This window comes from Cervus elaphus, chromosome 20, assembly GCF_910594005.1.
Source record: "Cervus elaphus chromosome 20, mCerEla1.1, whole genome shotgun sequence".
In the NCBI taxonomy this organism is placed as follows: domain Eukaryota; kingdom Metazoa; phylum Chordata; class Mammalia; order Artiodactyla; family Cervidae; genus Cervus; species Cervus elaphus.
Genome location: NC_057834.1, coordinates 49,432,423 through 49,459,683, shown reverse-complemented (window position 1 = coordinate 49,459,683; position 27,261 = coordinate 49,432,423). Strand labels below are relative to the sequence as shown.

The 27,261-nt window shown below is 39.5% G+C and overlaps 2 protein-coding genes across 4 annotated transcripts in view; one reads left to right on the top strand and one right to left on the bottom strand.

The window, feature by feature from the left end:
• Positions 1-24,524, bottom strand: part of GDAP2 (ganglioside induced differentiation associated protein 2) — a 58,319-nt gene extending 33,795 nt beyond the window's left edge. The window contains exons 1-5 of one of the 2 annotated variants that reach the window (XM_043875737.1): positions 24,328-24,524; positions 15,001-15,243; positions 13,197-13,336; positions 4,623-4,776; positions 4,141-4,229 (exon numbers count right to left, since the gene is read on the bottom strand). In XM_043875737.1, the coding sequence (XP_043731672.1) occupies positions 4,141-4,229; positions 4,623-4,776; positions 13,197-13,336; positions 15,001-15,176 (559 nt within the window). In that variant the 5' untranslated portion in view covers positions 15,177-15,243; positions 24,328-24,524. Of the gene's footprint in view, positions 1-4,140; positions 4,230-4,622; positions 4,777-13,196; positions 13,337-15,000; positions 15,244-23,101; positions 23,120-24,327 lie in introns of those variants that run through there. The other variant, XM_043875738.1, reaches the window with a different exon arrangement.
• WDR3 (WD repeat domain 3) overlaps positions 24,319-27,261 on the top strand; it is a 39,239-nt gene continuing 36,296 nt past the window's right edge. The window contains exon 1 of one of the 2 annotated variants that reach the window (XM_043875735.1): positions 24,319-24,431. The gene's annotated coding sequence lies outside the window, so the exon portion shown is untranslated. Of the gene's footprint in view, positions 24,432-24,604; positions 24,662-27,261 lie in introns of those variants that run through there. The other variant, XM_043875736.1, reaches the window with a different exon arrangement.

Sequence of the window (27,261 nt, the reverse complement as noted above, 5' to 3'; positions counted from 1 at the left end):
TCCCAATTCATCCCTTTCTACCCCCTCGCCACCACTATTTCCTCCGTGGTATCCATGTTTGTTCTCTATACTCTGTTCAATGAACAAAAAAACCCTGAAATTCCCCACTCCCCACCGAGACCTCAAACTCAACATGTCCAAACCTGATCCCAGCAGGACCAGACCTGACTTCCGCTTCTCCCCACACTGCTGCTCCTTTACCGCGCTCCTTATTTCAGTTACACAGCGACATCCAACCCCTCACCTAAGCGAGGATCCTGAATTCTCTGGACACTTCCTCCGCGTCTTCCTCCACCCTGTACTTTCAGTGGGTTCTCATGTACTTCACATTCTCCTGCTGGCACGTCTCACAGCCACGCCTGCTCTCTCCCAGCTGCTCTCAGGCCCTCACCGCTTACAGACACTTTGGCAATGAGCTCTCAACTGCTCTCTTGTTTCTTTCCCCAGCCCGCACATTCACTGTCGCCCCTAAGTTATCTTATGTTATCCACCTTGCTAAACATTTTTGATGGCTCCACACAGCTTACACGTTCAGATCCAAAGGCCCCAGCATGGCTCTCCACACTGACCACTAACCACCCTTCCACCTTCACCCCTCAGTTCTATTTCCAACTATAGCATATGCTTCGTCCACTGGCTTCTTTGCTGGACTCAGAACATGCCACTTGCTGTGATGTTCCCCTACCTCTGCTTTCACGGTTACCTTTGACGAGAACACCCTTTATCCACCATGACCCTCTCTTAGCGAACGCCTGCTCATTTCTCTCTACCCAATCAAAGACCATCTCCTTCGCAGAGAACGCGATCCGTCCTTATGTTACCCCTATAATCGTCTGAACAGTCCTCCTTTTGTGAACTTCTCACAGCAGTTTATAGCTAGACTGTGAGCTTTCTGAATGCCAAGTAAACTTAACATTAATATTACGAAGGCCTACCACACCTCAGGAATATGGCAAGCAATCATTCAAGAATAACTAATAACTGAATGAATATTTTATGGTTCTCGTTATTGACATAGTATAGCCTGTCTTGCTCACTACTGTACCTCGAGAACCTAACAGAGGAGACCCATTTGTTGAAGGACTGAACAAAACTTCCTAATTCTTTCTCCACTGGGGACAAATTTCTCATCTTTCCCTCTGTTCTAATAATTAAAAAAAATTTTTTTAAAGAATTTCTTCCATCCTATTCACTTTGACACCAAGTTTTAAAGTTTAAACACAATAGTTTCGCAGCATAAAACTGTGGGATTTCCTTTGGGAGGCAAAATACAACACTAACTAGTAACCAAATTGAATTCTTTCAATAGCAGAGTTCATTCAGAAAAGTAATTCTGCAAAAAGGAGAAAAAAAAAAAGAGTGCTATCATGGCTACATGGTTTTAGTACTCTACAACCAATCATAATGCCAAGTGCCTAACTTCTAGTAAAAACTGTTCAATGGGAGACCCCGGTTCAATTCCTGGGTTGGGAAGATCTGCTGGAGAAGGGATAGGCTACCCACTCCAGCATTCTTGGGATTCCCTTGTGGCTCAGCTGGTAAAGAATCCACCTGCAATGTGGGAGACCTGGGTTCAATTCCTGGGTTGGGAAGAGCCCCTGGAGAAGGGAAAGGCTACCCACTCAAGTATTCTGGCCTGGAGAACTCCATGGACTGTATAGTCTATGGGGTTGTAAAGAGTCGGACACGACTGAGCAACTTGCACTTTCACCATTCACAACGGGTGAGAATGACATGTAGACAATTTTCAACCTGGGAACACAGTAAAGATATCATTGCCTTTTTCTCTCACCATTGTATTCTCTACTAAACAGCACGGCTTACAGCACAGTAGTCACTCAGACTTCTGTTGAATGAGTAAATAACCCAATAAATTTATCTAAATGCAGATGGTTCTTTAAGGTTTCTTCTGGAGAAAAACTAAGCTGCACATGAACTAAGGAAAAATAAAAAGATAAAGAGCCTTGGTACAACTATCAAGAAGATATTACTTAGACTTCAGATGAAATAAATTTCAATAATAGTTTAATAAGTGAGACAGCTTTTGGAACTAGGAACTTAAGAGTAACATCCTTAGATTTGTTTTTGGCCTGTATATGCTATAAAAACCTAAAGGCCATTTATTTCCCTGATGCTCAGAAAGCATATGGGCAAAGGGCACAATTGTGTTTGTGTGTGTGTGTGTATTTTTTAATGAAATGGTATAGTTTTGCTATTAGATTTAAGGTGTAATAAGTCAAGCAGGTCTTCTAAAATACAAGTTAACATGCTTATCTTAAAGCTTTACATTTCCTTTGTGCTAATTAAATTTCCGGAAATTGCTTCACCAAAGTCCCTTATGACTATTTTTGATCTTTATCTGCTGTTTCTACAATTACTGTTCAAAGCTGACTCCTTTATGGTACTGCATCAAGTGACTTTTCTGGGGGCCACAGAGCTAGAATTAGATTAGCAGAACTGGGACCAAAAACCAGTAGTCTTAAATTGTTTTTCAGAGCCTTTTCTCCAAAATAATGGTGCCTCTTTAAATTCTAATCCATATGATTACTTCACTAAAAAATGGACACACAAAAGGCCTATCTCAAGCTATGAGATACGGGGCACAGGTTAAGTGAAACCAGAGACAGTTGAAACCTGCCAAAAGCCTTGCCAAGAAGAATTACACAGAGGCAGGAACTCTGCTTTGGTAAGGGATCACTCAGAATACACGCAGGCTAGCCATAACATAGTTTCCCACCAAAGCAGTCCTAACTCAAGCATAATGAATTATGTAGTATAAGACACAGGTTACTAGACTTGGGAGTCAGAAGGCCTGGATATATGTTCCAATATATCCAGGAGTATGTATCTTAGAGTTGCATAACTCTAAGAACATGATAAATTTCTGAGCCTCTTTATTTGTAAAACAGATACTACACTATTTAAAGCTCAGGGTTAATGGAAGAAATAAAATGGAATTTCTTTATCTCCTTTTAAGATACGTATTTCTTCAGCAAGGACCATTTATAAAGTACTAGAAACACACAGATGATAAGAAACGATCTCTGCTCCTCAAGAAACTTAATGTAAGTATAATGTATATAAGCTGTAACTATAAAATATATCAATTTACTATAAAATCCTTGAATAAGAAGAATTTTAGTTTTCAAAATAACTAATCATCAAATACATTTAAGATTGAACATGCTCTCACTCTAAATTCTAGACATATAACCTAGTAATAGTAATAATAATTTCATACATTCATACACTTCTGTAATTTTTTGGTGAATATAATACTTTAATATTTAATTTAATATAATACATCTTTAAATTCCAGAAATAGAAAGGGGTTGTAAAATGATCTCATATAGTATCCTTCCCAAATAAAATGATCATTTAGCCTCGGTGTGAACATTCTGAATGACATTTTAAAATACCTTTCTATTGCAGATAGTCCATTTCAGGTGGGACCAAATCTTCCCCGTTACTTGGTCTTAGACCTATCCTGTTAAGTTGCACATCTTACCTACTAATGTGTCAAGTTGTTTGCCCTCCAATTTGTCAGACTCATGAGATATGATATGGAGAACCATATACAAAACTCGATATGTGGTCTGAACCTGTATAAGACAGTAAGATCAGGGACTCCCTAGAGTTGAGTATCATATTTTCACCTAACATATATGACATTCTGCCTCATAATGATTGAGTCTAGTCTTTTAAAAACCTAAATGCAGGGTTTTATATTTAAATAGCACATGTGAAATACTGTTTAAACTGCAAAGTGCTATATCAATCTGATATTATAAAATCTGTTTGACATCATTGTTGCAATCTGCTAAGATTATTCTGAATTATGATTTGAATACCAAATGTGTCTCAGCTTGGTATCATTTTTCAAACTTAATAGGTAACTTTTCTAAGCCTTTATTCAAATGGATTAAAATGTCAAACCTAGAAAGTAAACTGAGAGCTCTGCAATCTGTCAATACAAACCTCCAGGGTGCCATGATCAGTTACTCAACAAACCTTCTTTAGCTATAACTATTTAACTAGTGATAAAAAGCTTTTCTTTTTAAATTCAATTTATGTATAGCATTCCCCATCCTACTTAGGAAATGTTATGCTAATTTATATAGTTTCTCCAACATTACTTACGAAGTGCTATGTGTGTTGCATCCTCTAAAGGGTAACCTCGTTTTGCAGAGTTGATGACACAGAATCCAACAGAGGACATGGACTGCTCTCTGCAATCAAACAGAAAACACAAAAATTATACTACCAACCTTCAGAATAACTAAACAAAAAATGCAGCTTTATTTCCCCTTCCCTGTCCCTTCAACAAATCTGCCATAGTTAACCCAATTGCACTATGTAATAATTATATTAATATATAACTTAACTGCACCATTTGGGGGAAATACATTCTGAGTAAAATGGGAATTAAGTGAAATGGGAACAGGTTAAATCCTCAAGTCACCAAAATCTACTCCTTTTATTCTGTCAAGTTTGAGAAGATGATGAATTCTACTTTCAGGGTCCTCCTAAATTATCTAAATTCCTCAAAATGTGACTTTCAAAGCTAGGTTTCATTTTAACATCACATGGCGTGCTACGCCTAGGGACTGAGTTAGCCGTACTTGGCCAGCTGGAGGACGTTTCTGTAGCAGCTGTACAGGGAACTCTCAGCGGCGGTGCGATAGCGGCTCTTGTATTTAGGTCCCACCGTGTGAATGATGAACCGGGCGGCTAGATTAAATCCTTTGGTCAATTTTGCTTCACCGGTCCGGCAACCTGGGAATAATGGAGAATATGTAAGTCGCGGAGTTGTTCGGAAAAACAAGAACAACCAACCAACAGAACAATGCATGACACAGAGAAAGTATTAAGAACTTCGAGAAATTTCAGTTAAAAATATGGACTGAACACAAACATTTGTCTCTAATCACCAAATGACAGTAAAGCGATATAATAGGTATAAAAATGGAGACAAAGGGGGTGGGAGAGAACATGAAGCAGAAAAAAAACACCAACAAAATTTTGGAAGGAATAAAGTCAGTGGACTAGAAGCAACTGATTAAGCAAAGCAGAGAAATCTAACTGCTTGCAGAAATGGGATGACCAGTATGAAGCAAACTGGTGTGCTCTGCAAGGCAGTGTTGGAGGGAAGACAGACTGGTCTGATTCAAATCCTGAATCTACCATGTTCCTGCTATGATACGTTGGACAAAGGTTTGGCCTCCAATTTTCTATATAAGAGAGATACTAGTGGTACTTAATTCTCAGGATTAAATGAGTTATTAATATATGCAAAGTGAATTCAGAAATTAGCTATTAATATTATTGTCGCTGTTATTACTGAAGAACACTAGAAAGGCTCAGAAATTGGAGGTCCTAAGGACTTCTAAAGACTATAATGTGAAGTGGGACTAAAAAGAGTCTGAGTTAAAATATAAAAACATTTAATCTGCAACAACCTCTCACTCAGCCAGCACAGCGAGGTGATGATTTCTTTACCACCACCACAAAGGAAGGTTTATTCTCAGGAGATACTGAACTAGAGAGTTTCTGAACTCCAGAACCCCAGGCACGGCTGAAAAGATGGGATTTCATTAAAGTGTTATACTTAGAGTAATAGCTCCAGATCTCTGCTCCTAACTGGCTTCTAACACAGACATTCATGTTTACACCCCTGGAAGATTCTCTTTCAGGAAACTAAGAGGCTCAAACCAAAGGGCCTACGGATTCTGATAAATTAGGGATGGTTCCTCAATGAAACAACAGGGTTCCTGCTCATCATCTGCTTTAAGATCCACCAAGCAATTAATGACCCCTGCCTGTGCACACAAAGCTTCCCAGCAGCTTCTCAATTCTTCCATGCTGAGTAAGCTGACACTTGAGGATCACCAGAAGTGAGGAACTGTTTCTGTTGTTGTTCAGTTATTAAGCCGTGTCCAACTCTTCACCACCCCATGGACTGCAGCAAGCCAGGCTCCTCTGTCTCCCACTATCTCCTGAAGTTTGCTCAAATCCATGTCCACTGCATCAGTCTTGCTATCTAACTATCTCATCCTCTGCTGTCCCCTTCTCTTTTTGTCTTCAACTTTCCCAGACTCAGGGTCTTTTCCAACGAGTTGGCTCTTCACATCAGGTGGCCAAAGCATTGGAGTTTCAACTTGAGCATTAGTCCTTCCAATGAACATTCAGGACTGATTTCCTTTAGGATGGACTGGTCTGATGTTCCTGCACTCCAAGGGACTCTCAAGAGTCTTCTCCAGCACCACAATTCAAAAGCATAAATTCTTTGCTGCTCAGCCTTCTTTAGGGTCCAACTCTCACCCCTGTACAATGCTACTGGAAAAACCATAGCTCTGAATATACTGATCTTTGTTGGCAAAGTGATGTCTCTGCTTCTTAACATGCCGACTAGGTCTGCACAGCTCTCCTTCCAAGGGGCAAATGTCTTTTATTTTCATGGCTGCAGTCATTGTCCACAGAGATTTTGGAGACCAAGAAAATAAAATCTGTCATTGCTTCCACTTTTCCCCTTCTATTTGCCATGAAGTGATGGAACCAGATGCCATGATCTTAGTTTTTTTTAATGCTTGGATTTAAGACAGCTTTTTCACTCTCCCTCTTTCATAGACAATGTTGGGACTTCCTTGGTGGTTCAGTAGTTAAGAATCTGCTTTCCAATGCAAGGGACGTTGATCTGATCCCTGGTCAGGGAACTAAGATCCCACATGCTATGGAGCAACTATGCCCACATGCCACAGCGAGAAGCCCTTGTACCACAACTAGATAAAGCCCATGCACCATGACAAAGACTCAGAGCAGCCAGAAAAAAAAAAAAAAAGACAATATTGGGAAGGAAAATTTAAAAATGAGCAAAAAAACTCCCAACACCATAATTACTGCTCTTGGAGAGATAAAGAAAACAGTACATCTGAAACAAAAGCAGAAGGTTATATTTAAAAAAAGAAATATTCAGAGAACAGGAAAAGGCATTTATCTAATTGTTATAGCTAAGTGAAAAATATGACAGCAGGCATAAAAAGTTCAATAGGCAAGTCAAAGTTAAAGTTAAGGGGATCTACCAAAAGATAAACAGATGGAAGACAAGAGATAACAGATATAAAACTTGCAGGATGAAATGGGAGCTACAGATTCAATCAGGTTTCTTCAAAGACAGAACAGAGAATACAGAGGGAAGGAAATTATTAAACAAATAAAACAAGAAATTTCCTATAATAGAAAGATATAAGTTTCTAGACTCAAAGAGTGTATGGAATAACCAAACTAGACCACACCACATCACTTAAATTACAATAAAAGAGCATCAGAAATAAAGATGAGATCATAAAAGTTTCCAGAAAAGAAACCAGTAACATACAAAGAATCTGGAATAATAACATCACATTTTTCAAGAGCAATAATGAAAACAAAACAATGGAGCAATGCCTTCAAAAGTCTGGAAAATAATTTCTAACCCAGAATTTTATTTCCACCCAAACTACCAATTAAGTTTGAAGGTAGAAGTAAGATCTCAATAGTTTTGCCCCCTTCCACCTTTCTCACAAATCTTATGGTGGATTTATTCACAAAAATGAAGGACTACATCAGAGGAAGGCAAGTGATGTTACTGGTTTTATTATTACAGCTTTGTAGTATAGTTTGAAATCAGGAAGTGTGTTGCCTCGACCTTTGCTCTTCTTTCTTAAGATTTCTTTGGCTATTTGGAGTCATTTGTAGTCCCATAAGGTTTTAGAATTGTTTTATCTATTTCTGTGAAAAACACCATGGGGGTTTGGATGGGGAGTGTACTGAACCTATAGATGGCTTTGAGTGGATATTAACAACATCACAGCAACAGTTTTACTTCTTTTGGCTTTGGATGCCTTTTGTTTCATTTTCTTATCTAACTGTTCTGGCTATGTTGAGGTATGTTTCCTCTACATCAAATATTTTGAGAATTTTTATCAGCAAAGAGGTGCTGAATTTTGTCAAATGCTTTTTCTTCATCTGTTGAAAGGATGATATAATTAATTTGCTGCTGTGTTTGGTTTGCTACTATCCTGTTGAGAGTTTTTGTATCTATACTTATCAGGGATATAGGTCTGTATTTTTCTTTTCTTGTAGTTTCTTTGTCTGGCTTTGTTTTCAGGTCTCGTAAAACAAGTTTGGAACTATGCACTCGACTTTTTGACCGAGTTTGAAAAGAACTGAAATTAATTCTTCTCTATATGTATATATACATGGTATAATTCACCAGGGAAGCCACCAGGTCATGGGTAATCTTTGTTGGGAGGTTTTTGATTGCTGATTTAAACTCCTTATTCTTTCCATCCATTCAGATTTTCTATTGCATCATGGTTTAGTCTTGGTAAATTGCATGTTCACTAGGAAGTTATGTTTTTTCTAGGTTATCCAACATGTTGGCAAACAACTGTTCATACTAGTCGTTTATAATCCTTTGTCTTTCTATAGTGTTAGCTGTGATACTCATCTCCACTTGCATTTAGAATTTTGTTTGAGTCCTTTTTCCCTCTTTGGTTAGTCTGGATAAACATTTCTTCTTGTTTTAATTTTTTTAGTTTTAAAGTCAACTCTTTATTGCTTTTTTTCAACTTTATTTTCTAACTTTTATTTCTGCTCTAATATTGATTATTTCCATCCCCCTTTGATAATTATAGGTTTAGACTGATCTTTTTTTTCCCCCTAATTCCTTGAGGCTTAAAATTAGGCTGTTTGAGATTGTTTTCTTTTCTTCAGTTCAGTTCAGTCTCCCAGTTGTGTCCGAATCTTTGTAACCCTATGAACTGCAGCACGCCAGGCCTCCCTGTCCATCACCAACTCCCAGAGTTTACCCAAACTCATGTCTGTTGAGTCGGTGATGCCATCTAACCATCTCATCCTCTGTCATCCCCTTGTCCTCCTGCCCTCAATCTTTCCCAGCATCAGGGTCTTTTCAAATGAGTCAGCTCTTCGCATCAGGTGGCCAAAGTACTGGAGGTTCAGTTTCAACATCAGTCCTTCCAGTGAACACCCAGGACTGATCTCCTTTAGGATGGACTGGCTGGATCTCTTTGCAGTCCAAGGAACTGAATTTGGCAATAAGGAGTTCATGATCTGAGCCCCAGTCAGCTCCCAGTCTTGTTTTTGCTGACTGTATAGAGCTTCTCCATCTTCGGCTGCAAAGAATATCTGATTTCGGTGTTGACCACCTGGTGATGTCCATGTGTAGCATCTTCTCTTGTGTTGTTGAAAGAGGGTGTTTGCTGTGACCAGTGCGTTCTCTTGGCAAAACTCTGTTAGCCTTTGCCTTGCTTCATTCTGTACTCCAAGGCCAAATTTGCCTGTTGACTTCCTACTTTTGCATTCCAGTCCCCTATAATGAAAAGGACATCTTTTTTTGGTGCTAGTTCTAAAAGGTCTTGTAGGTCTTCACAGAACTGTTCAACTTCAGCTTCTTCTCTTCTCTTAATGTAGGCATCTATTGCTATAAATTTCTCTTATAATTGGGTTTAAAAATTTTTTTTTACATTCCATAAGTTTGGCATGTTTTATTTTCTTTGTCTCAAGATAGTTTTCTGATTTCCCTTTTGATCCAATGGTTTTTCAGAAGTATGGTGCTTAATTTCCACATACTTGGGATTTTTTTTTTTTCATTTTCCTTTTGTTATTGATTTCTAGTTTCACACCATTGTTGTCAGGAAAGATTCTTTGCATGATTTCAGTCTTCTTAAATTTGGTAAGATTTGCTTTGTGGCCTAATATAATTTACCAGAGAGAATGTCTCATGTATGCTTGAGAAGAATGTGTATTCTGATATTTTTTGTACATGTCTGTTAGGTTCATTTGGACCATAGTGTTATTCAGGCTTGCTGTCTCCTTACTAGTTTTCTGTCTGGATGATCCATCCAGTGTTTAAATTAGGGTACTGATGTCCTCAATTATTACTCTATTGCTGTCTTACTTTTCCATTCAGTTCTATTAATATTTCTGTTTGATACATAGGTGCTTCAATGCTGGATGCACACATATTTACAACTCTTATATCCTCTTGATGAATTGATCCTTTTACCACCATATAGTGACCTCTGTCTCTTCTGATCAACTCTGACAGGAAGTCTATTTTATCCGATATAAGTATAGCCATTCCTACTCTCTTTTGGTTTCCATTTGCATGGATTATCTTTTTTTAGTCTCTTCACTTTCAGCCTATATGTGTCATTAAAGCTACAGCGAATCTCTTGTAAACAGTATATTGTTGGAATTTTTTTTTTTAAATCCTTCAGCTACTCTGTGTCTTTTAGTTGGAGAATTCAGCCCTTCTGCATTTAAAATTATTATTAATAAGTGATTATTGTCATTTTGCTAACCGTTTTATGGGTTTTCTTTTTAAGTCCTTTATCCTTTATTCCTCTCTTACTGTATTGCTTTTTTTTTTAACTAGTATGCTTTGATTTCATTATCTTTTGTGTATCTATCATAGGTTTCTTCTTTGTAGTTATCATGAGGATTACATCAAACATCTTATAGATATAATTGTCTATTTTAAGCTGATAATAAACCTTCACTTGTGATGTTATAAAGTGATGCATCTGATACTGTTAGTGTTTTCAGTAGAAATGATGCATTATCACCTCTGAGTCTAAGTTAAAATCCCAGGGAACATCTACTCATCTATTTATTAGCTACTGAAAGGATGCCTTTACTGTTCTTGGGACTGGGAACACAGAGGACAGTAAGATACGCAGTTCCTGTCCTCATGGAGTTCAAAGTTTAATGGGGACATAATCATTACATGAACAATTCATAAAATTACAATTAAGAGCTCCAAGAGAAGTACTGCAGGCTGAAAGTTATACCATGGGTAGAATGATCAATTCTGAAGTAAAAGAAAACAGTGCTTTGAGGAAGAGATGTAAGCAAAGACTTAAGAATAAGCGTTAAGAATTAAGAGAGAACAATAGTACATGCAAAAATGAAAAGGAGCTGGATGACAAGGCAGCAGGAGATCAGTTTAGTTCAAGCACACTGAGGAAGGTAAAAGGGGCCCTGGAAGTGAGTGCGTGAGATCTTGCAAGCCCCTGGAGACCAGTATAAGGAGTCAGGATTTTATTTTAAGTGTAATGAGAGGCCACTAAATGGTCTGAAGCAGGGGAGCAATAAGAAGGGATTTACAATTTTAAAAGAAAATACTTCCTGTATGTGGGAAACAGATTTAAGAAAACAATGGATGTAGGGAGACCAGTTGGGAGGAAGGCAATAAGCCAGACGGGGATGACGGCAGCACAGGCTAGGATGAGGCAGTGGTAACACAAGGGATTCAAGATTGATTTAGGGCTTAATGACAGACATGTGGGGAAAAAGAGAGAGCAAAGTGTTAACCCTGAAGACTTTTGCATGAAAAATGCAGTGGATGATGATAGTGCCATTTTAATGAGATAGCAAATTCTCACCTAAGAAAAGCTGTTAGATTGCGTTTTCCCATTCTGAACTTGGGTAATTAATGTTTTAAACTTACTGCAACACTTTTATATTCGTCCCTGTCAATTTTTCCATTTTTTGGCTCATACTTCTAGTCAGTTCAGATATTTAAGAATCTTTAGTCTATAACCTACCGTCTCTCCTTTGTTACTCCTCTTACCATTTTTATCATCTACAGATTCGGTAAGTCATACTTTGTAATCATTTACTGAGTTGTTATTAAAAATGTTAAGAAGAGGACAGACTTAAGTATTTAGCATCACTGATAATCTTTCTCCAGGATGGCACTGATTCATTAAGCAATACAACTGAGGAGTGTAGCTAGCACCATATGTAATACTGAACACTTAGGACATGCCTAGCATTTAATATCCAATACATAATTTATTTTTCATGATAATAATTTTTTCCATTTTCAAGTATTCATTGAGCTCTTGTTATGTGTCAGGAACTGAGGTCAGGATTATTATCAGGAACTACTATCATCATCCCCATATTAGAGATAAGAAAACTGATGCTCAGAGGCAGAGTAACTAGTCTTAAGTCACATAGTCAGTCAAGGACAGAGTTATAATATGAACCCCAGCTTTAAGACTCTCCAAAGATATGCTGCTAAAAATTGAGTTTTTATTTTGTAAACTTAAATTTCATTATTTTATTTTTTTAAAAGTCATAAGTCCAGATTTAAGATGCTAGTGAGAATACGCACACACACACACACACACACACACACACACACAGAGGCCATCAGGAATTTTTCCAGACCAGTTTCTGTTACTCTTTTCAAAGAACTTAGTTTTATCCCTAATACATTTTGCAATTTCTGCATGTTTCTCATGGCATCATGCTTTTAGTTAAACTGAGGGCTTTTCCCCCACTTCCCCCCTCACAGTCAAAATTTAGTTTCTTGATCAGATAATCTAACTCTTCTCTCTCTATCCCTTCTTTCATGGTCAATATTATAAATGTTCCTGTTCGAATTCTAATATCTTTGTTAGGTTAGAAACCAATAGTCAGTGTTAAATGGCAGTGGTCTAAGAAATGAAGACTTTTATATAGATGGGATTTATTGTTTATATTTTAAGAAAAATTGCTTTATTTCATAAATATTTTTTATAAAATGGGATGACTAAATTTCACAATATTCTTTGCACTCAAATAACAACAACAAAAAGTTGCCAGGTTGGCAAACTAAGAAAATAAATGCAAATAAAGTAAACAAGATTCCTCCTGTTTCCAATTCCAAAGAAATATTCCCAGAAGAACAATATTCTGGTTAAAACAAACAAAAACAGCAAGTACAGAATTAACCCAGAGTGTATTTGCTCTTAAAATGCACTTTGGTTTTTTGCCAGTAATTCAATTTCATTACAAAAGTGCAATGCTCTTATGTCCAGAAGGTATGTAAAAATTTCTCTATCAATATCAAAACTCAACAAAAAAAGCTTCAGTTTAGACAAAGCACAGTCGTTTTATAAGGCTTATCAGTGCAAGACAATATACAGCCAAGAAAATGTTACCAAAGATCTAACTGGCTATGACAACTGTCATTTTAAAATTCAGGAACATGACAGAGTTTTACTGAGTAAAGGTCCCAGCATTAACACATTGTGGGTTTATCAGAGGCCGTAATTTAATAACAAAAGAATGAAAACCATACTTCTTCAAACATCAAAATATATGCTTCCTAAGCACTAACAGACCTAAGAAAGTTCACTTACCTCTAAGTTTCTGGAGGTCCTCCTTCAAATCAGGCCCTGCAAGCATGAAGATACTTTCTGACACAGGATTCTTATCCGTAAGACTTTCATTGCTGGTATTCACAATAGCCGTACAGTTCAGTAATGCCACATCTCCTTTCCTGAGGAAACAATAATTAAAAGCAAGTGTGGGGAAGAGGAGGCAGATAAGAATGTTAGTTTCTGATTCTTTCAAAACATTTTGTCTTCACTGCCTTCACAACATTGGTTTTACTAGTTCACAAACTTAAGCAATATTAAAAAGTTGTCCTAATTCAGAAAGGCTAATAAGGCATCTCAGACAGATCCTGAATGGAAAGTGCTACAACTGTGAAACCCATGAAACTATCATGTCACTCCCTGGCTTCTTCCATATGCCTGTTACATTGTAACAGAAGTCTTATAGAGCTGTAACTAGGTGGTTTTTAAAGAGTTTAAACATAGCAACACTATTCCTAATAGCCAAAAAGTGGAAACAACCCAGGTGTCCATCTCCTAACTGATGAACTAAATGTGGTACACCCATGCAATGGAATATTACTTGGCCGTAAAAAGGAATAAATTACTGATTCATACTAAAACACAGATGAATCTTATGAACGTTATGCTACATCACAATTGATTCCATTTATTAAATGTCCAGAACAGGCAAATCTAGAGATAAGAAGTAGATTAGTGGTTGACTGGAGCAGAAAGTTGGGGATGGGTACATTTATTTATTAGCTCACAAGATTGAGCAATATTAAAAAAAAAGTTGTTCCTCAGAAAGGCTAATATACCATATCAGATCTTGAATACAAGTGCTAAAACCTTGAAATTCACAAAACCATTATGCCATTCTTTTGCTTCTTTTTTAAGAGATGTGACTCCCTTTCTTAAGGGAGTGATAGCTAATGGGTACAGGACTTTGGGTTGATGAAAACTGTCCATGGTGATGGCTGTACAACTTTGTGAATGTACTGAAAACCACTAACTTGTACAATCTAAATTGGTGAATTGTATAATATATGAATTGGTGCTTCCCAGTTGGCTCAGTGGGTAAAGAATGCACCTGCAATGCAGCAGATGCAGGAGATGTGAGTTCGATCCCTGGGTTGGGAAGATCCCCTGGAGGAGGGCACGGCAACCCACTCCAGGATTCTTGCCTGGAAAATCCCATGAACAGAAGAGCCTGGTGGACTACAGTCCATAGAATTGCAAAGAGTTGGACATGACTGAAGTGATTGAGCACGCATGTATGATATATGAATTCCATCTCAATGAAGCTTTTTTAAAAAGAGCTCTTAAAAACAGTTTTTTATAAAGAGAAGTGTACTACTACTACCAATACATGCAACAATATAGCTCAATTCTCAAATAATTATGCTGAACGAAAGAGGTGAGACTAAAAAAAAAAGTATGTGATTCCATTTATAGAAAATGCAAACTAATCTATAGTGACAGAAAGATGAATGGTTGCTTGGGGATGTAGAAGCAGGGAGGAGCAGGAGAAAGGGATTACTAAGAGATACACAAAAAACTTTTGGGAGTGATAAATATATTCACTATCTTGATTCTGATGACTGGATCACAGGTGTATGCATGTCAAAATTTAACAAACTGTACACTTTAAGTGCAGTTTATTGTATATCACTTATGTCTCAGTAAAGCTGTAAATGTATACGAAAAGTAATATTTTAATAATGAGAGGCTTTACAAAAAGAGTTTAGAAAAAACTATAAAAAAAAAGAATTTAGAAGAAATTATGAGAGTATTATATCATGATATGATTTAAACAAGGAATTACCAAAGAACCACTTTTCCATTGATATCCTTATCATAAAGAAAAGGTGATCTAATAGTCTCTTCCTGGTATGTTTCAGCTGCAATCTCAGAAGCATTTAATTGATCTTCACAAGAGTTCCCCCAGCTTGGCAGTGTGTCCACATCCACAAACTGGGAAGGTGCACCCAAGGGATCCATGGAATGGAAACTTCAGCTTGTCTTCTCCCAAATTTCTCAGCAATTCAATATTCACTGGAGACTTTAGCTTAAGAGAAAAGAAAGAATCATTTAAATACAGAAGCACAGATACTACTTTACTTCTACTAGAGCAAAAGACAAAACTCTACTGTGAAATGCTCCAATAGGACATTGTGTGATTATAGTCACTTACATAGTCCATTAAAAAATCAAATGTACAACAATGAATTACTACTGTTTTCTTAAAAACAGAAAGAAAGAGAGATTATTTAAACATAATTATTTGCAAAGCATTAGTCATTTAAATAATCACATGGCCCACCAGTTCTACTTTTCAGAAACACAGGACTATTCACTCAACATTCTTTGAGTGTCTGCTACTGGCAGGGTGAGGGGAGTGTTAGATGTTGCAAGAGATACAAAGACAAATAATATGTACAACTTAAAGAGTTCAGTCTAATGTGGAGGGTGAGAAGAAGGGAGGTTACTGCAATCAGGTAAGTAAGAGATAACAAAGGTCTGAACTATGTAGAGAAGGAGGAGGAGAGGAAAGCATAGATTTGTGAGGCAACATACAAAGGAAGCCTTAACAGGATCTGATGATTTAGAGAATATAGGGTATGAGACACTGATGTGGTAGGAGGCTGGTTGTCCAGAAATGTAGAAATTAAAAAAGAAGAGTGATAGGAAGACACACAGTGTCAAGTACCACAAAGAGCTCATGGGAAATTTAACATGAGAAAAGGATACTTCATTTGCCAGTAAGTCAAACAGCTGTTTCAATAAAATGGTAGATTCACTCATTCAATAAATCTGTGGAAGCATCCGTTAGGTGTCAAGCCTTGCTTCAGTCACTGGGGACACACGGGTGAATAAGATAGAGCAGTCCCTAAGCAGTCCCTTAGAGAGCTCATCTTTCCTTGAAAGGACGTGAAAAACAAGCAGGCAGCAGGTGTCTAACAGAACGGCTGGCGGCAGTAAGTGTTACGAGGAAAAAGGTGGCATTGAGCAGAGAGAGAGAGACCGCAAGCCAGGTACAGCTCTAGGGGGGTGTGCCAGACCAAGGCAATAGCAAGTACAAAGGGCAAAAGGGCAGGAGGGAAGGTACTCTGTTCCAGGAAGAGTGTGGAGGCTGGTCTGGCTAGAGTAGAATGAGCTAGATAATGAGTAGCAGGTGATGAACTTGGTGAGCAAGGGAAGGTCAGATGAATCAGTCTGTAAGTCATGATAAGAGGTTTAGATCTTAACACAAATAAGGGCAAGCTATTAGAAGATCCCTGTAAAGATAATGACAGTGTAAATAATATTTGAAAAGATTACTCTAGCTACAGTGAAACTGAGTGGGGGCAAGAGTAAACCAGAGACCATGAGAAAACAAGTGGAGTGATCCAGCTGAGACGGCGATGAAGGTGGTGAGGAATGGTTAGAATTGGATGAATTTTGAAGATAGAGTCAACAAGACCTTCTAAAAGCACCTGAGGGGTGAGGGAAAAGAACAAAGATTGCTCTTAGATATCCTTCTTGAGCAGTCAAACATGGTAATGCTATTTACAGAGAAAAAGAAGACTGGAGTAGGCTGCAGGTGGAGTAATAATCAAGGTCTTTTTTCCTTTATGTTTCTGCATGTGTTAGGTTTGAAATGCCCATTATATGCTCAAGTATTTGTATTAGACATGCAATTGGTTATCTGAGGCTAGAGCTCAAAGAAGAAATCAGGTTAAATTTGTAAAACTGGAGGTCTCAGCATATAGATGCTATTTAAACCTATGGGAACTGGGCAAGACCACAGAGATAGAGAATGCAAATAAAGAAAAGATCCAAGGACTCAGTCCTAAGGCAAAATCTGGAGGCTGGAAAAGAAGAAAAGCGAAAGAAAAAAAAGAGAGAGAGAGAGATAGAAAAGGATTCATAAGAATGGAAGGAAGATCTGGAAAAGTGTGGAAACATAAAAGCTAAGTGAAGAAAACAACTTTAGATGGAATGCTCAAGAAGGATCATCCAGGGTTAAATGCTACTGAAAGATGGAGTAGGACTAAAAATTAGTGCATATGGTAAGTGAAAGATTGCTGGTAACACTGTACATACAGGGGAGCAGACAGATGATTAGGGAATGACAGCTGGTGTGTGAACTTCCTCAGAAGTTTTTCTGTATGATCCTAATGTTTGTTAAGAGTCAAGGAAAACAAGCATGCCCTTCTATACCTAATTTCTTGGTGTTTCTTGCTGAGAGACATGGGATACTAATTGGAATGAACTACAGATCTGATACAATGTCCTAATTCCTGTACCAACACTGTGTGGGAGGAAATGTGCTCATTTATATAACAATTTCAGGAAGGTCTTGTCGATTATGAAAGTAGTGAAAGTGTTAGTCGCTCAGTTGTGTGCGACTCTTTGCAACCCCATGGACTGTAGCCTGCCATAGGGTTCTCTGTCCATGGGGATTCCCCAGGTAAGAATACTGGAGTGGGTAGCCATTCCCTTCTCCAGTACATCGTCCTGACTCAGGGACTGACCCCAGGTCTCCTGCATTGCAGGCAGATTCTTTACCGTCTGAGCCACCAGGGAAGCCCAATTTTGTATCAGAGGATTATTCTCATTTGTTATTAAGTACTGCTTTTATGTTATTTTAAAATAAAGAAAAAAATTCTATCTGGAAGTTGATGTTCAGTCCTGTCCAATCAGCCTTTGAAACTAGAATGTGTGCCTGTATGTATGTGTTCAGTCATGTCCAACTCTTTGCAGCCCCATGGACTGTAGCCTGCCAGGCTCCGCTGTACATGGAATTTTCCAGGAAGGAATACTGGAGTAGGTTGCCATTTCCTATTCCAGAGGAAACTAGAGGCAACCACAAGTCCTGTTGATCTGTTCACAAGTATTCAGCCTGGAACTGGACAACTGAATAGAGGAAATGTGGAGGCTATATTCACCATCTATGGCTTAACTGCCTTGAGTTCAACACAATGACACTCTGTAGAAATTCATATTTTCCAAAAATTATCCAGGTTTTCGGTGACAGACTCATGCTGACACTTAACCAAAATATTAAAAAATTCATTAAAAATTTACTTTCATTTTGCAAACTTGAATGTCAAATTACAGGACAAAACCACTTACTTTAACGTTTTTCTCCAATTCTAAGTAATACTCATAGAACACTTGAAAAATACCCAAAAGGGGAGAAAAAACTTTCAAAATCTGATGTAGTTCCTACCTTTTTCTATGATAAGTACATATAATACAATTTTGAATCCAGTTTATTTAGTACTTTAAGGTAAAAATTTCCACATGAAATTGCACTCTGAGGTAGAAGTAGGTTGGTAAAAGCTTGGGCTCTGGGCTTCCCCAGTGGCTCAGATGGTAAAGAATCGGCCTGCAATGCGGGAGACTTGGGTTTGATCCTTGGCTGGGAAGATCCCTTGGAGAAGGGAATGGCTACCCACTCCAGTATTCTTGTCTAGAGAATTTCATGGATGGAGGAGCCTGGTGGGCTACAGTCCACAGGGTCACAAAGAGTTGGACATGACTGACTAACACTTCACACTTCTCTTATCAGAAGGCCTGAGTTTGGGTCTAAGACCTACCACTTAATAATTACATTATCCTTGACTCTGAACCAGAGTTTTTTATTTCTAAAAGAGCTAGAATGACAATTCTTTTTGAGGATTAAATGATTATCATCTGTAAAATTGCACAGCAGACCACCTGGCACAAAGTGAGGCGCAATAAATGCTACGTGTTATAACCTTGTCAGTCAATATGAAAATCACCTGCACCATTGTTGAGATACAGATGTTTTCACATGTGGCAAAGACCAACACGCTGTCAAAAGATTCCCTAGTGAGCACCAGATAAACCAGACACAAACTGCTGAATTAAGATACACTCTTATTTATCTGCCCTTATAATGATTTGTTAATCCCTGAAACATCTAGATCAACCCAACATCTGTTTTCTCTGATTCTGCTCCTGTGCCACTAGGGAAAGAAAAATCAGAAATTATTCTCTCTGCTGTCAAAACAAATGCATGTTTTCTTGTGTCAGCTGGGCCCTCCATCAACACTGAGAGAAAACTGTCTGAGTCATTCTTGGATGACTATGCTACTCCACACAGCATCCGTGGTAGACAGCCTTCAAGATGTCTTTCAATGATACCTGCTTTCTGATATGAATGCCCCTGTGTAGACCTCTTCCTTATGAATAAGGCTGGCCAATGTACCCAACTGGACATTGCAGAAACAACAGTGTGTGACTTTCAAGGATGGATCATAAAAGATATTGGGGCTTCCGCCATGCTCATTTGGACTGCCTGTTCTGGGGAAGTGAGCCCTTGTGATGTGGGGACACACTCACACAGCTCATGAAAAGGCCCCTGTGTGGAGAAACTGAGTTCCTGATAACAACCACCATCAACTGCCAGACACAGGAATGAATCACCTTGCATCCTCCAGCCCCAGCTGACATCCTGACCACAACCTCATGAGAAACCCTGAGCCAGACCCACACGACTAAGCAACTTTTGAATTCCTGACCCATAAAAACTGTGAGGTAATAAATGCTTATTTGCCAATTATGTCCCAGGCATTCATTCATTCAAGCACTGTTAAGTGCTGAGTCTCTAGTGGAAAAGATAGCTCCACAAAAATCACAGAAACTTATAATTATAGCAATAAATACATACTGTTACAACAAAGAAGGGGAGGCTCTGAAGAAGCAGAGAATGTCTCTTCCAGAAAGTGAGAGTTGAGACCAAAAGTAGCAGAAGAGTTCTAGAGTCAGCAGAAAGCAGACATCTGGGAGCCCTAAGGTACCAAAAAGCCTAAGACACTAAATAAACAAAAGAAGGCCACTATGGAAGGTATGGTGAGCCACGAGGTATCAGATCTGTTAGAAATACACTTTCTAATCTTTACAATAATCCCACAAAGTAGATATTAGAACTCTTATTTTACAATGAGGGCCCCAAGAACCAGAGATTCAATTACCAGCTCAAGGTAACAGAACTAGTAAGTAGTACCTTGAGATCCAGATGGAAGACCAGCTGACAATAAAACCAATGCCATTTCCATTACATCATATCACATTGCCTCCCTTCTTTTCCTGATGCTCAGAGAAAAGATAAGTCATTGTTCAAATTAACTTCTCTACAAATCAAAATGTCTCTATCTTCATTCACTCTTTTCAACTTGCAAGGGATTTTCAGTGTATTTCATACTTTTAAGCTTGCCAAATCACCTTCATTTAAGCCTTTTACTGCACCTGACTAGATCTCCTCTAAGGGAAGGTAATAACATCGAGTTTCCCTTCACAACATCTGATCTCTCCTTCCCCTGAGGCTCCTACTCCAATTTTTTTTTCCTACCTATTTCTTCAGAATACCAACAAACTCCACATTTCACCATTTAAGTTTTTAAGAGTCATCTGTTTCACAGCTCTCCTTTCTTTTCCTCCATGTACTCAACCCACTGCAGTTCTGCTTCCATCTTTGTAATAACACTAAACCTGCTTCTTCAAGGTCAACAGTAATTCTCCAAATGTCAAGTCCAAGAGCTAATTTAATTAAATTTTAGCTGCATCTACTATTTATTATTCCCTCCTTGAAACTCTATTATCTTCTTTGATAGTACACTTTGGTGGTTCTCCTATATCTCCAACCACATCTTGTCAGTATACTATAAATGAGTAGTAAGAAATATTCAGAGCTCTTACTGCAGGGCAAAGTTTAATGGCATTATACGAAACTGTCATGGTATTTAACAAAGGGTAAATTCTTTTTCAGTTCCATCTTTAAATAGAAACATATTTTTCTCATTAAAAAGAGATTTAAATCCCCCTTCCCTCAACACACACACCTTGGCAATAAAGCAAAAGAAGCAGCAAAGCCAAGCTAGTCAGGACAAACTGATCCCTGATCCTGCAGGAACAGGGCTTCTTAACATTCTTGGGGTCACAGACCCCTTTGAGACAGATAAACACCCTTTTACCAAACTGTGAGTACATGAGCTCATACAAGCACTGATCTGGAAATAAACCTGAGGAGTTTTCCAGACTCAATGAGCAATCCCACTGATAAAAGAATACAGAGTGCTCAGGTGATGGAAAGGAGAGAAAGGCTATAATAATCTATAAATTCTGTATACAGAATTTCAGAGGGCTTCCCAGCTGGCGCAGTGGTAAAGAATCCATATGCCAGTGCAGGAGACATGGGTTTGATCCCTGGGTCAGGAAGATCCCCTGGAGTAGGAAATGGCAACCCACTCTAGTATTCTTACCTGGAAAATTCCATGGAAAGAGGAGCCTGGTGGGCTACAGTCCATAGTGTTTCAAAGAGTTGGACATGACTGAGCACACATACAAAGAATTTTGGAAAGCATTAAAGAAGAGCGGGACTTTCTACTGAAAATCAATTGATCATTTCTGTCTTTTAAACAGGTTCATAAGCAAACACAAAACCTTAGTAAAAAGGCTCCTGAAGCAAGACTTTTATGTACCAGAATCTGAAAGTTTACCTAGAACAAACAGAAGACTCCAGAATCAGGCCTACTTCCTTAGCCATAGTATCTTAAGGGTTGTCTTCAGTACCTGTCTAGATGAGGATAAAGAGAACTCACAATGTATCTTTTATAATTCACATTTGTAATGAGTATAAATAGTTCTTATTACAGTGTAGCTTGTCTTTTTTCTCAAAATCTTGTCATCTTCTAGTTTAAGAAGTCCTCTAAATAGAGCTTTATAAGAATAACTGGATTGGCTAGAGAGATCAGATTTTTAATGTTCAAGACAGGGCAGAATCAGGCAGAACATCTTAGATCACTGTCTCAAAAAAACCCAGTATTTTGCCTGAATAAGGAGAAAACTATATCATTTAAAAGAGAAAAGAACTCCAAATCTGTCTTCTTTTTTTTCAAAATGCTTACATTGATTAGACAGGCCTGTATAAAAGTACAAAGAGTTGCTGGTCCGTGCTTTTGATCTCCACTAGTTACCAGCTCCATTTCACTGTTTTTGCATAAACTATAGGTTTACTATTCTTTATGTCTTTGTATTTCAATATTTAAAATTTCAAGATACATTAGATACTTCTGCACAATACCCCTACTCCAGCACCAAATCTATTATATTTGAGAATCATTCTAGGCAAATAGAAAGAATGAGTTTTTTAGACAAAAGAACAAATGGAAGCAGTCAAATTATGTCAACAATAAATACAGTATAACAAAAATATTTCTAGCTGTGTCAGTGACCCAGGTCAAATCTAACACCATCATTCAAAACCAGCCAAAGCACAAGCTCCAATGGTGAGTTAGTACTACCAACTTTATATTAAAAGAACATTACTGTGTTTCAGTTACAATATTAATACATTGAGCAATTCTGAAACTTTGAAAACTAAGTTTATGCTCTTGAAATGGTGTATTGGGAATTTATAAGATGCATTATCTTAGCACTCATTCATAATTGATCTTAAAACAACTTTTATTAAAATTATTTTTTCTATTTGTGGTTGTCCCTCCCCATAATATATAATAACATCAATTTTTAAGAGAGAAAATCATGACTCATTCATATACAAAAATGAACATGGTTTAAGATTTTTAACTCACAAAGGAACCTGCCAGATGGCTGATAAAGGGAGGCCCATAAATCAGGTACATTAATAGATTCAGAATACTGAACCCAAAGTATATGAGGCAAAACCAAACATCTAAGAGACATTTCCATGTCTATAGACAAAATTATTTAGTATTTACATTAGTTATCAACAGTTTACACAACTGTAAAATAGATTTCTTAGAATCAGATAATCCAAAGGGTATCATCGAGACTGAATCTAGACTAGTGAAGCACATTTATTTCTCATATATATAAATACATTTTCATGTATGTAATATAATGCACATCACCTTAAGACATACTAACCATACCTCGATTCGTCCTAGGTCGCTTCAGTCATGTCCGCCTCTTTGTGACCCTGTGGACTGGAGCCCGCTAGGCTCCTCTGACCATGGGGATTCTCCAGGCAAGAACACTGGAGTGGGTTGCCATTTCCTTCTCCAGGGGATCTTAACCACTCAGGGATCCAACCCACATCTCTTAAGTCTCCTGCACTGGCAGGCGGGTTCTTTACCACTAGCGCCACCTGGGAAGCCCAGGTTCCCATACACGTTCACCTAAAGGCTCCATTCCTCATCACACTTACTGAAATAATAGCCTATTGCTACAATTACTTCCCTTCTCATTCATCCAACCCACAGTAAGCTTCTTTCAAACATCTACACTTTTACATCTATTTACAGGCTGATCGTATCCATTCTCTACTATGGCAATTTTCTTGAAAACGACAGACTAGGTGAACATGTCTTAAAAACTCAAGAGACGCCTGAAGAAAATCAGATAATATAGGTAAAAGTCTAATTTCTAGGCTGGCTGAAGCTATCCTGTACAATAAGTGAAGGGACAGTCTTATTTTATATAGCTCTATGTTAACTTTAATTTTCCACAGCTACAGACATCAGAACTCCTTCCTGTGCAGAACACTTCTAGGCAGCCCAAGAATAAATCGGACGAAACTACAAGAGAAAAAAGCTAATTCCCACTTGGTAACAGAGTACCTAAAACCTCAATTACCAAGCAAGGAGGAGTCAGCGCTGGTCACTTCCCTCTCCTGCGGCCAAGGAGCGGAAACCGAAAGCCAGACCAATGTCACTCCAGGGACTGCGGGGATCCAGACAACTCAGCATCCTGGGCTCGGTGCCTACTCAGCCCTGATTCGAGCCGCTCTCGATTCGTGGAACGCCCAGTCCACACGGACGACCACACAGACTCGACTCTGGGGCCACAACCAGCAGGGCGCCCGGACGCCCAATTTCATCTGCACCCCAGGGCGCGTGTCTCCCCGGGGGCAACGAGCAGCACTGTTCCCCGTGCCTGGCTCTGCCTACCCTCTATCGTCTGTCCCTGACAGCGCCTCAGGCGAGACGAGCCCGAGCAACAGCAGCAAGAAAAGCAGCAGGCTCTTTTTTGCAGAGAACGGACAGAACCAGCCTTCTCCTCCCGCACCCACAGCCGGGGCCAAGTCCCGCGCGCCGCCCGCCGCGCCCCCGGCCCGCTCCGCCCCGCCTTTCCTCCCGGCCTCCGTCCCGCCTCTCACAGCATTCCGGCGGTTCCATCCGGGCGGCAAGCGTGACGGGCTAAGTTCCTCGTGGAAAGCGGCCGAGCTGCATCGCCGGACAGCCCCTGCCAGGCGTTAGGCGGGTAAGACGAGCCAAAGTCCCAAGAGATTGGAATGGCCAGCTGCAGGAGCCGTGAGCTGCGAAACACCGCCTTCCGCTCCCGGCTGGTGCTCACCAATCGGGGCCCGGCTCTTACGTCATTTCCCCCAGAAGGCAAAGGGAACGTTGGGCGGAAGAGGGTCCGTGAGCGGACCCGGAAGGGGTGGGTTCGGTGGGCGGGTTTAATCTGCTCCGAGCCGCGTGGAGGCCCAGGTAGGTACCGTAGGTGCGCTGCGGTCGAACGCCTTTGCTCGGCTCTTTGGATTTGCTTGGTCCCAGCAGAGGCCTTCGTGGTCCTAGCAGCAGACGAGGCAGGGGGATTTGGGGCCGGTCTTGAGGGTAGAGGAGCACCTGGATTACTATGAGTCCCGGGAGGACGCGGCCGGACGCCAAAGGTTCACCGGTGAGATGTAGAGCGGGTTGACCGTCGCCTGCAGGGCTCGCTTAAAAGATGCTCTGGCAGCGTGGTGGGTGTCCGGAACCCCCACCTCAGACTCTCCTGTCTAAAGACGTGGTTTAGGGACGTCTGACAGTTCTGTTACCGCGGTCCAGCCTTGCAGCGCATCATAGAAGCATGTTTTAGGGTACTGTGGGTTAGGAAGAAGGGGTGGCAGAAGCATAGAGAAAGGTTAAGTTGTGAACTCTCTCAAAAAAGAGTAGAAATATATGCATGTGAGACACAAGTGACCAGCACTAATATTGATATTATACAAAAGACTTTAGCCTCGAAGGAAGTGGGTCTCAGAGGAAAACACTTAGGGAGACGGGAGAATGTTCGTTATTCTAAGTACAGTGTGAAGAAAGGCAAGGTAACAGGACAAGGAGGGAAACCAACTAGCCTGACAGACAAGGTTATGCGAGATGTAAAGAGGAATAGGTAGGATGAATTCTTGGGAACTGCGGTTTGGCCCTTACAGGGCTTCGGGGTAGGAACAGCATGTTTGAAAAGATTAGTCAGGTAGTATTAATGACTTTTAAAAAGGAAAGAATGAAAACCTTGGAGGTGGGAGTGCTACATAGAAAATTAGTGCAGGAACCCAGTGATAAAGAGCTGAAACAGAAAGAAGTGGAAAGAGAGAAAGGATCCTATTTCAGAGAAACAAGTTTCTGAAGAGAGAGGACAGAGGCAAAGAGAAGTTAGTTTAGTGGTTAAAAGAAGAAATTTGTTGGAGTTTAGATTCTAACCTGGCTTTGGCATTTAAAACCAACTGAATGATGTTGGGCTAGCTATTTCACATCTCTCTACCTAGATTCCTTGTCTGTAAAATGGGGTAAGAATAGTACTGTGCAAGGTAATAGTGAAGGACTTTTAAAAGTGCTTTACATGTATTAGGGCTTCCCTGATAGCTCAGTTGGTAAAGAATCTGCCTGCAATGCAGGAGACCCTGGTTTGATTCCTGGGTTGGGTAAATCCCCTGGAGAAGGGATAGGCTACCCACTCCGCTTTTCTTGGGCTTCTCTTGTGGCTCAGCTGGTGAAGGATCCGCCTGCAATGAGGGAGACGTGGGTTCGATCCCTGGGTTGGGAAGATCCCCAGGAGACGGGAAAGTCAACCCACTCCAGTATTCTGGCGGAGAATTCTATGGACTGTATCGTCCATGGGGTCACAAAAAGTCGGACACAACTAAGTGGCTTTCACTTTACATGTATTAACCCATTTAATTAACTCAACTACTATATGTAATTATCTGCACGTTTACTCAGTTATATACATTTTATGTATTAGTTACCAGATAGTAAGCACTCTTAAAGTATTGGTTGCTTAAATAGTATTATTAACGAGCCACAGGTTACTACAGAGTTTTGCATCTGAATGGCTTGGAGAGTTGTGTGTCTCAGAATCAGAAAAAAAATGAATAGGGCTCAGGAAGCAAGTTAGTTTTGTTTTTATACATACTAAATGTGACACTATAAGGTATTTGGATGGAGATGTCTGATAAGTTCTCAGAGCTCTGTAGTTAATATTATGTCTTTGGGCAGGACTGGAAATAGAGATGTGGGAGTCCCTGGGCCTAGGCATGCTATATGAAGTCTCCGGGGAAAGTACTGTGGTAGATGGCCAGAGACTACCAAGAAACAATTACAGTTAAGAGGCTGGGGTCAGGAGAATAGATGAATTGGGAAAGAATCGATCAAATGGCCTAGGTTAAGAGCATTATTGCCATGTTAATATTATCTTTCTTTAATTTTTAACTGCCTTTATGTTGGTTCCTAGAAGAAAAATGAAGCCACTGGGTGGTCATTAAAATATAGCGAAGAGGAATATTAGCAAAAGCACTGACTATTTCCCTGTTAAAGTAGACTAAAACAAGAGGTTGTACTCTGAAAGAGACACCCTGTAGCATTAAACCAAACTGAACCACCATCAACAACAAAAAAAAACAGCTCTGAAAAACTGTTTAGTATTGTGGTTTTTAGTTGCACAGGTGTTTCAGGGAATACTTTTCATATTTCCATACAACAGACAAGCTTGTTATCTCCCTCACCTGTTGTCTCTTTCCTCCATAATCAAGTGTTTCCAGTGAATTTGATTTAGTGCTGCTGCTGCTAAGTCAGTTCAGTCGTGTCTGATCTGTGCGACCCCATAGTTGGAAGCCCACCAGGCTCCCCTGTCCCTGGGATTCTCCAGGCAAGAACACTGGAGTGGGTTGCCATTTCCTTCTCCAATGCATGAAAGTGAAAAGTGAAAGTGAAGTCACTCGGTCATATCCGACTCTTAGTGACCTCATGAACTGCAGCCCACCAGGCTCCTCCATCCCTGGGATTCTCCAGGCAAGAGTACTGGAGTGGGGTGCCATTGCCTTCTCCATTGA